The sequence below is a fragment of the Podarcis tiliguerta genome (assembly GCF_965153285.1).
Source record: "Podarcis tiliguerta genome assembly, chromosome: 6".
Classification (NCBI taxonomy): domain Eukaryota; kingdom Metazoa; phylum Chordata; class Lepidosauria; order Squamata; family Lacertidae; genus Podarcis; species Podarcis tiliguerta.
The window spans coordinates 41,180,220-41,194,119 of record NC_139539.1 but is presented as its reverse complement, the minus strand read 5'-3'; the positions used below and the strand labels follow the sequence as shown (position 1 = coordinate 41,194,119).

Here is a 13,900-nt window from a genome sequence, read left to right as displayed (position 1 = left end):
ATACTCTTCAGGTTACATACGCTTCAGGTTACAGACTCCGCTAACCCGGATATAGTACCTCGGGTTAAGAACTTTGCTTCAGGATGAGAACAGAAATCATGCTCTGGCGGTGCGGCAGCAGCAGGAGGCCCCATTAGCTAAAGTGGTGGTTCAGGTTAAGAACAGTTTCAGGTTGAGAACAGACCTCTGGAATGAATTAAGTACTTAACCCGAGGTACCACTGTAACTGGTTCTCGGGAGGTGTGTTGAGGTCAGCTGCAGCAGGTCATTGGTTTAAGAAGGGTAAAAGCCTTTTAAGGCTGTCATCTGTGCAAATCAGACATACTTCCACATAACCATACGCCAGGGGTTGGCAACCTGTGGTCCATGGGCCGCAAGCGGCCCACAGGGGCAGTTTAACCAGCCCACAAGCTGCCCACAAACCGAGCGGCCTGCTTGGCAAGTCCCCATGCACTGTGCTAACCAGCGCAGCATGGGGACTCGTTCCCGCGGCACCAAAAATCGCATCTGCGCATGCGCAGATGCCGGAAACCGCGCCTGCACATGCCCAGATGCCGGAAATCACACCATGCACGATCCAGCCCACGGAGAGATCTCCGCTGGACTTGACCGGCCCAGGCAGGTAGAACCTTGCCAACCCCTGCCATACATAGTATCCCTTCCTTGCTTCGATGAAGGTGTGTGTGTAGAAATCTGATATTTGCATATATGGGCTGCAGCCTACTGTATAAAGATAAGGGTCACATCCATTGCTTTGCCTGCTTTTTACCTCTCGCCACACCTACTTTTACCTCCAGCTCTGCCCTCCCTTGGAAGTTAATTCATAAGATTCTGTTACACGCAAACCCAATCTCCACAAGCAGTGCAAGATTCCAGGGGTTCCAGGCGCTCACCCAGGATTGTGTTTCCATTGGGAAGATATACTTGCAGTATATACTTTCAGTCAGCATAGACAATATTGAACGAGATGCACCCAAGGTCTGACTTGGTATAAGACAGCTGCCTACATTCCTATGACATTCGCAGTCACTGGGTGGGGTCCTACCTCAAGTACTTTCATCAAAAGAACATACAGATTATAGGACCTTTAGCAGTTTCCCTCAAACTCTGGAATATCCTCCCAATAGAAGATGCAGAGCTCTTCCAATCTAATTCTTATCTAATTCAAAAAAGAATGCAATTTATTTTTATTGTGGAGAGCAATTGGCTTTTGATTAATGCTGGGCAATCTTTTTATTTTCTGCTTACCCATGAATTTTTGCTTTTGGAGATGCGATTCTGGGGCTTTTCCATTAACCTTTTCTTCGTAAGCTGCCCAGGCTACAAAAAGACAGCATGAACATTTGGATAAATGCATAAATAAAAATTGCGTTGAGGGGCATTTTGTTGTGGCCTGCCTGTTCTTGTGCCTTTTATAACTGCACAGAAGGGGGAATAGATGAAACTGCATCCTCACTACACAACCACTCTCGGCACAGGTTTCCTTCCATTTGGAATCTGGAAACCCAAGTGATTCTGGCCCCCTCTTCCCAGCATGAAATCTCTGTGTATTATTTTCTAACAACATCCAAGTGGCGTGGTTTCTAACAGCCACTGTCTATGGCTATGTTTCTCCAGATTCCATCAAGCTCAGTCACTTCTCAGCACCTGCCCTTTGTACCTATGGCTGACGTGTCACTGTGGCAATGTATGCACTTTTGCTAATTAGGCATTGTAGGAATGTGCTGCGGTGATTATGACTGATTCAATACCCAAGCCTATTAAAGTATGTATTATCTTAACTACCTAGTAACATAGCATCGGTAACAGATTGCACGGCTATTGCAACAGCTTCGTGGCATGAATGTGCAAGCAGTGGTAACTATGGATGCTTCCAGTGTCTTTCCTCTGCACTATATTACATAGGATGCAATCAGCCTGAAGAGCTATCTATTCCTGTTAGTCTTTATAGTCTCCCTTCTCTTTAAGCCTCCTACATAATTTGATTTGATACTGCAACATGTACAAATACTGATAGTTTGGCCCTCTTTTGACAGGCTTCTCACTGTCCAGGGGAAGAAGAGTCATTGGCCATCCTGTCAATATTTAGGCACACAGAGATACTGTTTCCCGGGTAAGCCGGACAATGCGACCACATTTCAGGTTGGTGTTGAAGCCTGCAAATGTTTTGAATCCAAACATATGGTTGAATTAAGAGAGCAAAGATGCAGAAGCCAACCTGTTCTTGCATATCCTGCATATTATCTCCTCTCCCCCAAAATGCACTGTGAACAGGCTTATGGACAAAGGCAGACCAAGTGATCGACCTGGTGCCTTCCAGATTATAGGACTGCAACTCCCATTTTCCTTGACCAGTGGCCATACTGGCTGTGGCTAATGGTAACTTGTTTTCAAACATTGAGTATGGGAAACTAAAGGTCAAATGACTTCTCTGAGCTGCTCAGTCATTACTTTTCTAGCCAGTTCAAATGCAGCATCCTGTGTCCTCTTTGGCCAAAATCTATTTGGGGTTAATGATGCTGCATCTCTTTGAAAAAGTCCATGCTTGCTTTATAACCCTAACGCTGCAAAGGATGAGACGACACAGTTTCTACTGAATTCCATTTCCTTTTATTTATTTACTTCAAATAATGCCACCATTTTACAACAGAGGAAGGATCCAGGGATCTGCGAGACGCTGTCTCTCCCTCATTTCCTACAGAACAGGTGACATGACCAGGCCAAGGTTGTCTCACGTAGCTGCTTATCTGACTCTGAAATCCACCTGCACCTCTTATGCAGATTTTTAAAAATCCAAGTTTCAGGCAAACCTTGATCTAGGGAACGGTTAAAAAAACTTGGCTTATACCTCTCAGATACAATATTTTATTTTTTTGTTCTTGAACCTGAGAAACGTTTCATCTGTACAGGAGTCCCTGCTGTAAACAAACAGCTCAGGCTAGCTAGAAGATGACAAGCTCTGAGGGAGAGGGCTAGGCCCAATGGTGCAAGGCTCCTGTCTGAGATGGGAAACATCTTCCCCTCCATTTTGAAGTGCTCTCTTTTTCATTCAAGGAGGCAAATGGCAACCCGCGAACAGGACATCCTTTAAGAATGATTCTTAAAAGAGAGAGAAAAACGATCCAACAACACACATTCTGGTCTTTATATAATTGCAAAGAGACAAAGGTTTAAAAGCTGGCTATTCCCCCTCCCCACCTTCCTATTTTTACTTTTTTATTTTACACAGGTTTACTTCTCAAAGAAAAGGCTACAAAGGAACAGCTCATGGCCACCTGGCCTACAAAAGGCATTGCAGGGCAGTGGGTGTATGCAAAGGTTTCAGTAAGTCATGGGTGCTCAGTGGCAAAATGCCAGGTAACCTTTTAACCGGGTTTCCAGCGAGTTTGCCTTTTTCTTTGCCTCCCACCCACTAGCTCAGAAGAAGAGCCTGCGGTGACACTGAAGATGAGAATCCTGAAAAGGCTTTAAGTATTTGCTAATGTAATCTGGTTTTAGGCAACAGGAAAGAAATGGCCATACACAGGAAACTGTCACAGAGGCGGTTTGGCTAATTCAAGGAACCCATTTTCCAAAGTCAGAGCTTGGGAGAAGCGAGACCAGGAAAATTGCTCCGATTCCAAGATGCAGCGTAACCGTATCTAATCTGTTCCAGCTCCTTAGACTGGCCAGATGAACATGTGCAAAAGGCAATTCAGTTCAGTCAAGCAAGGAAGTAAGGTGGAAATATCACACAGCTCTTCAGATAGCTGCTATGCCCAAGGCCTTAGTAGGTGTTTAGAATCAAGAGGAATATGGTTGCCTTTTGCCTCCTAAGACAAGTCTAAATGTTAGTCCAAGAGAGCATGCCTTTTAGGTTACATCTCCAAGCAGGAAATCGAGAACTGTAAGCTCTTCACATATATACATTACATAGCTCTCCTTTGGAAGCAAATTCTCCAAGATGGCTTGAGTTGGACCACACCAGCTCCTGTCCTAGAGATAAGGATTTCATCTACCATTTATATCCACCCCAAACATTTCCCCTCCCGCCCAAGTTCTTATGCACACATTCCTTTATTTACTTAAAACAACAACAAACAACAACAACAACTTTTGAGAAAGTCCAGCAAGAATCTCACTGATGATATATCCTGCCTAGAAAAGCTCCTTCTCAGCATGTGCTCCTATGTCCCATCTGGACTGAAATCATTTGTTAATTTTCTTAAAAAATTAAAATATCCCAAAGAGGGGGGTGCCCCCTATTATTTCGCCCCCCGTAAGTCATTGCTCCCTTGACACAAGGAAAATGTATAAAAAGGAAAGTCTATGGCAGCCATTTTAAGTCATAAATGAATTTCCTATCATGACTCCACCCCAAAATGCTCACTCTCCACAGGAAATTAACCCTTCATTTGCAGAGAAACTTTACATCCGTCCGTCCTTATTTGCAGGAAACTAAATCCTGTCAGATACACCAGGATAGAACTCCTGGAACATGCACCAATTCCCAGGGACTCCCATGGGGCCAGAGTGGTTCCAAAGACACAGCGACTGCCTTGCTGCTCCTCTTCACATGGTCCCGTGACTCCTAGAGCCCAGTTCAAACCAGCCCATCTTCTCTTGTGTCAGATCCAGGTCCCGCAGTCGGATAATGACCTCCCCAAGGAGGATGTTCTCCCAAAAGCCCTCTTCACTCAGGACACTCAGATGCAGTTCCCGCTGGTGGAGGTCTCCTTTAGGAATCCCATCATAGACAAGCTGAAAGATACAGGAAGTTTCAGGACATGAGCTAAAACTCACTCACACTCTCCTTAGAAAGGTGGAAGAAGTAGTTGCCTAGAACAGCAGTCTCTGGCCTCTATAGCAGAAGGCCAGACTATAGTAATTCTGCGTATTCTTCAGTAATACTTATGCATTTTAATGCAGACACCCATCTAGTATATATTTTTTTTCTGGCATTTAGACCTAGGGTAGAAATCTGTCAGAGAAAACGGAAAATGATAAATGCACACACGCACACATGTATAATACCGAGTCTTTAAACTTGAACTAATTCAACTATGACAGCAGTCTAGATAGGAGGGGTGTTTAACTCCTGGCCCAGGAGCATGGCCTGGCCCCAAGTAAATTCTGACCTCCCCAAGACTCCCAAATTTGACAGCAATGAGAAAGGGTGGAATTAAAAGCAGGCAGTGCTAATGTAGGTGGTTTAAATCTCTCTGCCCACCCCAATGCCCTGATGGGGAAGCAAACCACCCCCTCCCTAACCTGCATGTGTGAATTTACACAACTGCGTGTATGGGATGTCCACATCCCCCTCTGGCATGCTTCCGTCAGAGGATTGGCAAAGGGTGAAGGTGGCTCTCAAGCCAACCCCCCCCCCCCCGCCTTCTATTGTAAGGCTATATTGTAATAATCCTGAATATCCCAGGCCTGAATATCCTGAAGATCCCAGGCCTCAGAGAGGTTAGGCTGGCCTCAACTAGAGCCAGGGCCTTCTCGGCCGCAGCTCCAATCTGGTGGAACGCTCTGTCACAAGAGACTAGGGCCCTGCGGGACCTGACATCTTTCCGCAGGGCCTGTAAGACAGAGCTGTTCCACCAGGCCTTTGGTCAGGGCGCAGCCTGACCTCCTCCTCTGGCAATCTGCACAGAATCTTGCTTAATGGTTGCCATCAATTTGATTTTAATTAATTTTTATAATGAAAGGTTTTTAGAATGTTGGATTATTTTGACTGTTGTTAGCCGCCCTGATCCCAGCTTTGGCTAGGGAGGGCGGGGTATAAATAATTTTTTTTATTATTATTATTAATAAATTGTCCATGCTGCCACTCCATAGTAACATTAATAGATGTATAACGAGGTGTATAATGGAGATGTATAATGGAGAACCAGTTCATACTGTCCCCTACCCTGCAATACATTAACTCAAAATATGTCTGGACTTTTTTTTTTTTTTAAGCAGCTGGATCTTTCATGAAAGAATGTTGGTTTTCATAGCTAATTAATTGTTTGATAGCAACTGTGGGTCGGAGGTTTCCCACCCACCCCTGCTTTAGCCTGTAAAGACAAGGTGTGCGGCAGCATACCATTTCGTTGTAAGTAGGGTTGCATGTTTTTCTAGCGACTTTCGTTTTCCTCTTGGTGGTTTTCTGGGGATCAGGCAGAAGGTAGATCTTAACATACGGGTCGGGATCACTGCCGTCTTGAATAGGCTGCTGGAAAAGAGAAAGTCAAGCCCAGTCGTCAGTTGTTTGCGACACATCAGGCTGCAGAGATTTGAAAAGTTTGGCCAGTGGCCGCCACTGGGACATAGCTACAGTTCAGCACTTACCAGGCCTCGGATATGCATCACCATGATAAACAGCTTGTTGTTCTTGTAGGAAACAGACAGCTTCACCTCCCCACCCAGTTTTCCAACAGGCTGGGACCATGATGCATCTAAGAATAAGGAACAGGGAGCAGTGTTGGCATGGAAAACTACCATGTCTACTGGCAAAAAAAGAGAGGAAAGGCACGACACCCACAGTAAACAGGCGTAAGCGCCTTTCCATCCTCTGGAAAACTTTAGTATTATTTTTTTAAAATAAAAAAATACAAACAAAAACAATAAAATCAAAATCAGTACTATATTATGCTCCTGTTGCGCTTTATCCTGTTTTAACAAATACAACATCTCTCCTCTGCACTACCCTATACCAGCATAACATAGTTTAATGACCAGTCTTACAGCACCATTCTGAATCTCCTGTCAGGTCCTGACACAAACTTCCAGCCTCCATTGAATAGGCAGATCCCTTCCATGTGCCCAGCACTTTCATTTTATGTGCCAAAGAATGAAGCTGTGGCTATGATCGATTTCACTCCAAGGCAGCTGCATGAGAGCATGCAGAGCCAGAGTGTTGAAGCAGGTAAGTCCTGCTGCTTGTGTCCTACAGATATTTACCAGGCAGTTTGGGTGCTGGATTGGTGCCTGCAGCAACTTCGTCCCTTGGGAGGGGGTGGAAAAATGTGTACACCAGGTCACACTGCAAGAGAAGCACACCATCAAGCCACAGTTTTACTCACAGTAGCAAGTCACCTCCTTTTGATATGCCCTCTGACATGAAAAGAGAAGCTTGGTTGGGCATGTTGCTTCAATTCACATAATAACTTACTTTCATAAATAAGCTAATTATTTCTTAGGCCTTCAGCTATGAAGACTCCTGCAGTTCCTTACTTGCTTAGAATGGTTATGAGCAGGCATAGGCAAACTCAGCCCTCCAGACGATTTGGGACTACAATTCCCATCATCCCTGGCCACTGGTCCTGTTAGCTAGGGATCATGGGAGTTGTAGGCCAAAAAAACATCTGGAGGGCTGAGTTTGCCTATGCCTAGTTATGAATCTTAATACTACAGTAGCACATAACGTCAGTTATATAGATGGTAGAACCAGAATGCATAACAGGCAATCCAGTTTGCACACCCAGGCACCCAGAGGTCATCAGAACACACCCTTGATATTCCTTACTCTCAGCTCAGTTTTTGATACTATACTTACCAAGCAAGTTCTCTTGCCTCCTATGTGCTGACTGTTCTCCAGCAGTGGTTAAAGAAGATCCCTTGATTTACATGTAGGCAAGGACAGGGAATGCTATCCAAAGCTTCCATATGTATTAACAAAGCTTGCTAAAGAGGAATGGCAAAAAGTGTGGAATAATTCCAGGGTCAGGCTTCTGCAGAAGCACTTAGATTAAACTATTCTACACTGCTGTGTCTGCCTGCAGTTCATCCTAAAGGTCTTGGCTAATACTACCTCGTTCCTGCCTATTTACCTCGGCCACCTCAGGAGCTGCATGGATCAGATGCCAGATGTAGCCATTCAGTTCTTCTCTCCTCCTCTCAGCCACTGCTTCTCCTCGTGAGCGTCCAATCACAAACCTGCTAGGAAAGCTGGACAATTTGGGGAGGGTGGGAGGGTAAAGAAACAGTTAGGTGTTGGGCCCCATTTATCAATGAAAAGCAAAATCTCAACTGAAGAAGGTGGTCTGCCAAATTTCTTTGCTCCCGGCTGCAACAGTACACACAAATTATTTTTTAAAGGATTTCTTCATGTCACACGGATAACGGCTGTCAGACGGATCCATTTGGAGTGTTTCAGAAACGAAACTTTCGGTTAACGTCATGTGATGAGGACCATTCACACACAAACAATTCAATTAAGCACACTTATAATTTTGAGAGGGTAGTCTGCTGTATCATACCCACTGGATCACTAGCCAATCTGGTGAAAGGGATGAGAGATTCTTTCGGTTAGATCCTAAATGTGAACAAAATCCAAGCGCTGAGACTTCCCAAGGAGAAAATGTAATTTCAATGCACAAAATCAGGTGGGCATATGCAAGTTTCCGGGAAAATGAATACAAAACTAGTCTTCAAAGGTTTGTGATTCTTACAGAGGGTGTGCAGCCTTGTCGTCACCAGACTGTCTGTCTGTCTGTCTGTCTGTCTGTCTCTATCTCTCTCTCTCTCTCTCTCTCTCACTCACACACACACACACAGTGTCAAAAGAAAAAAGGAGTTTGTAAACCAAATAGGGCTAACCTGGGGAGATGCGAAGAGGGGAAGATGAGGCGCATCTTATTGTGCAGTTCCTGGAACTCTTCAAAGGTCCGCTGGATGTAGGTGACTTCGGAGGGGTTCTCTCGCTTCACCTTCACAATGTATATCTGCAAAGCAGAGAGGGAAGCAGCCCTTATGGTTCAGCAGCACCTTCTGGAGATGCTGCTCCAGCATGCAGCACAACTTGCTCTTGCGCTCTGGCGCAGCCGCATGCTAGCTTCCCTAACACTGCCTCCACCACACTGACCACCTGCTGCACCAAAATGCCTGTGGAAGGGACTCACAAAGCCCTTGCTGGGATTGAAGACTTTTTCGTGACGGCAGAGGAAGACATCAAGGATCCGGCTGGACGTCTTGATCGTGTGAACACGGGGGGCAAAGGAGAGCACCGGTCGGGAGTCGGAGCCCGCAAACTTCATCTGCGCCAGATTGTGAATGAAGAAGTTGAGCTTTGTGGCAACACTGCCAAGGCTGGACTCTATCAACCTGCACAAAAGGATAAAACATCTGGTTTGTGGGTTGACATAGAATTGACTGGTCTACCCCCTGCATTTTCAAAGTCTAACAACAGACCTTTCAAAGAGGACACTGAGAACGAAGATTTCTCTGTGGGAGTAGCTTGGCACACAAAGGTGGCTCCTGGCTTCCCTTTCCACCTCTCCCAGCCATCAGGATTCCCCTTACCTGGTGAAATAGGTGGTGGCATCTGCCTCAGAGTCCTGTGGTCTCAATGCATCATAAACATACTTTAGGTCTTCAAGGTCAGAAAGCTCAGGGATCCCACACGACAGCATCTGGGCACCAAAGAGGGCACGGATTAGCACCAGAAAAGAAAGAAATGCAAACACTCCAGAGGTTCTGGATTCTGGAATGTGCCACATGCTAACTGGATTTCCCCAAACCCTCAGCTTTCTTTCAAAACACAGGAAAGGCAAGTTCCCAACCCTTTTAGTTATGGCGCATATCTGCAAGCAATGTCTGCTGCAGTCTCAGGAACAAAAAGGGGCCTTTGGCAATGCAATAGTTGGAGACAGGCTTTCGTGGTTGATGCTCATCAAGTCTTGGCTTGTGTCCTTATCCCAGCAGTTGCAGGGGAGGCGGAAGCACTACAATTATTACTTATTTTTTACTATAACTGGTTGCTTTTGATGTAAAAAAAGTGGACTTTTTTTATTTCACTATAAGCTGACAAAGCCACATATGCAGGGCAGTGAGAGCGGCAAATAAACAATGACTTGTTAGTGAAAGTAACCCGGAGTTTGTTGTTAGCTTGCTGATCTTAACTATGGGTTTACTTTTATGTGTGAATCCAGACATTGGTCTGGTTCATACAACATACCAAGTCAAACCTTAGCTCAGCTTGACTGTAGAAACATGTGGCTCCTCATCCAAGGAGCAGTGAAGCAGCAACAAGTTCCTATCCGAGAGCCTACACGTTTGTGTGCTGCATCTGCCAAGTGATTTTTGCTCTTACACAGACAAGTACTTGCTGGGTGACCTTGGGCTAGTCACACTTCTCTGAAGTCTCTCAGCCCCACTCACCTCACAGAGTGTTTGTTGTGGGGGAGGAAGGCAAAAGGAGATTGTTAGCCGCTTTGAGACTCCTTAGGGTAGTGATAAAGCGGGATATCAAATCCAAAACAAAAAACAAAAAAAACTTATACCCTTTCCCTGGTTTGGCTATAAAGAAGATCTGGATATAGACTGAGAAGATTCTGTCATGGGGGAACTTCAGGCTTGGAAGAGAGAAGGCAGTTCTTTACTCCTCAGGTCAAGTCTGATGGTCACCATTGTCTCTGTCTCCCTATGCAAACCTTTCAAGCTCCTGCAAAGAACAGCTGAAAGTCTTTTCAGTAATAACCATGATCACTGTCTGGATAAATGCACTGCTACTGGAGAGCAGAGGCAGCAGGAAAGTAGAAACTGGGTGTCTCACCAGGCCCAAAAGGTTGAGGAAGAGATGGGTATGTTTGCGGATCAGGTTGTAGGCCTGGCAGCAGAGATCTACAAAGTCATGGAAGCGGCTGGAGGGCTTGTCACCGCCGTTGATGACATAAGCCATGTCTGATGTGAAGACAAATGGAGCTCGGTCCCTGTACGGAAGAAATGTGCAAATGCCACAGTGATGTGGCTAATCCCAGGGACAAAAGAGTCACTATGCTTTCATTTCCGAACATACCTTAGTTGACCCAGAGAGTGCTAGATCCCATTAGATCCACACACAACACATTATTCTGAAGGACTTTGGAACAAAAGCCACATGCTTGGTATCAACAGCAGGAAAAAGCTTGAACGCATTTGACAGATAATGGGTTTTGCATTCACTGAACAAGGGCATCACAATGTGGAAACCGATAAGCCACATTCCACCGGCAACCTGCTCCACCAAGAACATTTTGAAACAGGCTGGAAAATATGGTGCTTAAGGGGTGGCAAATAGAAGCTTTTTTTATATAAAAAAAAAATCTTTAGTAAAAAGTTTGGAACTTCAAGTCCAACATTTGTAAGCCAAATTGTCAGATTCCCTTTCCAGGTAAAGCACGTAATATGGCGCCCCGCAAAATATGCATGGCAGGTAACAACTTGTATTGGGTACACCCACCCACATCATTATTAATTAGCTACTGCTACAATGTAGACTTTAGTTTATCCATGCAAACAGGAAGCTGGCAAGACTCCAAAGGTTGTGGGGTGGAGGCAAGGGACCAGGAGAGTGACCCAGGAGAGGGGACCAGTGATATATGGGGTTTCACGCTGCCCCCAAGGCAGGAGCCAGGGGAGAAGGGACAGTCAGGGCAGTCCACGATGGAGGAACATACGCAGGGTGAGGCGGAAGAAGAAGAGGCTGTTCAGCTGACAAACAGGTGAATAGACTCCCCACCTTGCCCTGCCCCACTGCCTCCTAGACCCAGGTGGGTCTTGAAAAGGGAAGAGCAGTGACAATTTCCAGACAAGAGAAGTCTCATATTGTGGGCATGCAAGCTGTCATGAGAGGGTATATAAGCCAGCAGGGGCAGGCGGGGTCTCCCTGTGGCTGTAACTGCTCCACAGGGCCTAGACCTGTGGGCAGCTGCCTAGAGGCTAGAAGCATGTGTCTCTGTGTGTGTATCCGGAACACTGTGGAAGCTTGCTGTACGTGCTTTTCTTGTCAACAAAGAGTTAACTATCAAGACATGTGCCTTCCTCAGCTTAGCCCACTTCTGCGAGTCCTGCAACTCCAGGGCTCATTCCTGAACACCGGCCAGAAGCATGCACTTGAAATGTCTTAAGTATTTAGTTTCACTTTCTTTTCATTTGCATCAATTTTGCTTCACATTCATTTGGGTTTCATTTGAGTTTTTGCACTGAGTGCAGCGGAGACCCAGCTTGCTGCTAATAACCGTGACATTTTCCATCCAAAGGGCATGGCATTTTCAGGTGCTGCACTAAACAGGAACTACATTTTATAAGCAATTTTTAAAAAGACGTATCCTACAAAGCTTCCCATTGGTTTAAATGAGAGAAACAGGTGCATTTCTCCTCCTTGTAACAAATTCTGTTTTCCATGCAAATGTTGTGGAAAGTGCATGGCTTCTACTACCATTCCAGGGCATCAGAACTGCCAGTTTTCAGGCAGATTGGACAAAGAAGCCCCATATGATTGTTGCAGCCACTGAATTAATGTTTCCTTTGTTCAGAGCTTGCATGTCTTTCACAGTTTCACAGATCTCTCAGTTCATCCTTTCCTTCCAGCCTTGCACACAGGAGTTCCAGAAATATATCAATTTGCAAAAACATTTCTATGCGAAACCATTAGTTTCATGGTGAAGCTCATCTATGTACTAGTTTAGCTCCACCTTCGTTTCCAAAAATGACATACATGCCCGCCCCCAGCACCAATAATTCAGTCGGCCACGCACACACAGCCTCTCTAGTTAGAGTGCTCACCTCTTGATGTTGCCAAACATCTGAGCATGGCCCAGAAATCTGCCAAAGTCAATGTGGAACATGTGCCCTGTGGTCTTGAGCATGATGTTGTCGTTGTGCCGATCACAGATTCCCAGCACGTAAGTAGCTACACAGCAGCCAGCGCATGAGTAGATGAAGTTCTCTACTGCCTGTCAGATGAAGATGGATGTTATTAACACAGTAATGTGAAGAGCTGCACAGGAAAGCAGTAACGCCAGACAAAATGCTGGAGGGAATTTTTTTGAAAAAGGTTCCTGCATTTAGGGTCATCTGGGAATATTATATTACTTGCCTATATATTTAATATATACTAGCCTGTTTTCCAGAACACTCTGGGAACTTGAGATGTCAGAAAAGCACCTAAATCTACCTTGAGGTAACCTACCCTTAGTTGTATTTACAGCTAGCCTTCTACTGTGCTGTCTTTGTTTGAAGTCAGAACTTGTAGCCAGGCTTTTTCCGTACAATGGAAAAGCTCCCAGCCCCCAAGCCATATTTCATATAATTCTGAATAACAAGTGAAAACATTTATGTTTACACAAGATTTTAAGATTAAAATGCTTGCTTGCTGCTTATTTACAGTGTAGTTTAGCTTCCTGGTGTTGTGTTTGTGATCTCCCTTGTGTCCAGATGTTTAAAACTGCTCAAATTTTAAATAAATAAAACCAAGGTGGCATCTCTCCAATCCAACGTTTTGCTACGGAAACAAAGAAAAATGTGGACCTGCAAGAAAAGTCAGGTGCACACCCACAAGTCCACATTGCAATGCTCCACTCTGCTTATTGGGGTTGACATTTGTCTGTCTTGGGAGACAAAGGAGGAGTGTGCCTTTGGGGGGTGAGGTCAAGCTGCAATGGAATTATTAAAACCACTGGACTCAAAAGAGGGCACCATGGGTTTGACGTTAGCACAATCTTTGATCGTGACTTGGAGCTGCCTGGCTTTTTAACTTAAACCAAATAATGTTATTCTCGCTATCTTCACCTTCTCATATTCATCCTCTTTGGGGTTGTGCTTCTGCAGCCAGTCTGCCAGGGGACGATCCTTGAAGGAGCCTGTCACTCCATGCTCCACCTGGATCTTTCGTAGAGTCTCTGCGTTAGGAATCATCTCTACCATCCCTGTGAAACACAGCAAATGACTACAAGATGCGCAACAAGGGCCTCTTTCCTTCCCCCATCTAACACACATAACCAACAAAGAACCCAACTTGGACTGGTCTTTTTTTTTTTTTTTTTACTGTAAAATGTTGAATCATCTTCCTCTTGCATGTAAAATGAAGTCTGCATTTAGAATGCATATGGGAAATTCCCATCACCCCGACCAATGCTGGCTGGAGAAGAAGAGAAGAAGAAGAGTTTGGATTTGA

At 45.0% G+C, this 13,900-nt stretch overlaps 1 protein-coding gene across 2 annotated transcripts in view; it reads right to left on the bottom strand.

The window, feature by feature from the left end:
• Positions 1-2,587: 2,587 nt before the first annotated feature.
• PIK3C2B (phosphatidylinositol-4-phosphate 3-kinase catalytic subunit type 2 beta) overlaps positions 2,588-13,900 on the bottom strand; it is an 87,718-nt gene continuing 76,405 nt past the window's right edge. For both annotated transcript variants that reach the window (XM_083445438.1, XM_083445439.1), the window contains exons 23-33: positions 13,516-13,652; positions 12,511-12,680; positions 10,520-10,676; positions 9,268-9,377; positions 8,868-9,069; positions 8,566-8,690; positions 7,797-7,914; positions 6,928-7,009; positions 6,316-6,422; positions 6,071-6,199; positions 2,588-4,740 (exon numbers count right to left, since the gene is read on the bottom strand). In XM_083445438.1, coding sequence (XP_083301564.1) covers positions 4,552-4,740; positions 6,071-6,199; positions 6,316-6,422; positions 6,928-7,009; positions 7,797-7,914; positions 8,566-8,690; positions 8,868-9,069; positions 9,268-9,377; positions 10,520-10,676; positions 12,511-12,680; positions 13,516-13,652 — 1,526 coding nt within the window. In that variant the 3' untranslated portion in view covers positions 2,588-4,551. The remainder of the gene's footprint in view (positions 4,741-6,070; positions 6,200-6,315; positions 6,423-6,927; positions 7,010-7,796; positions 7,915-8,565; positions 8,691-8,867; positions 9,070-9,267; positions 9,378-10,519; positions 10,677-12,510; positions 12,681-13,515; positions 13,653-13,900) is intronic.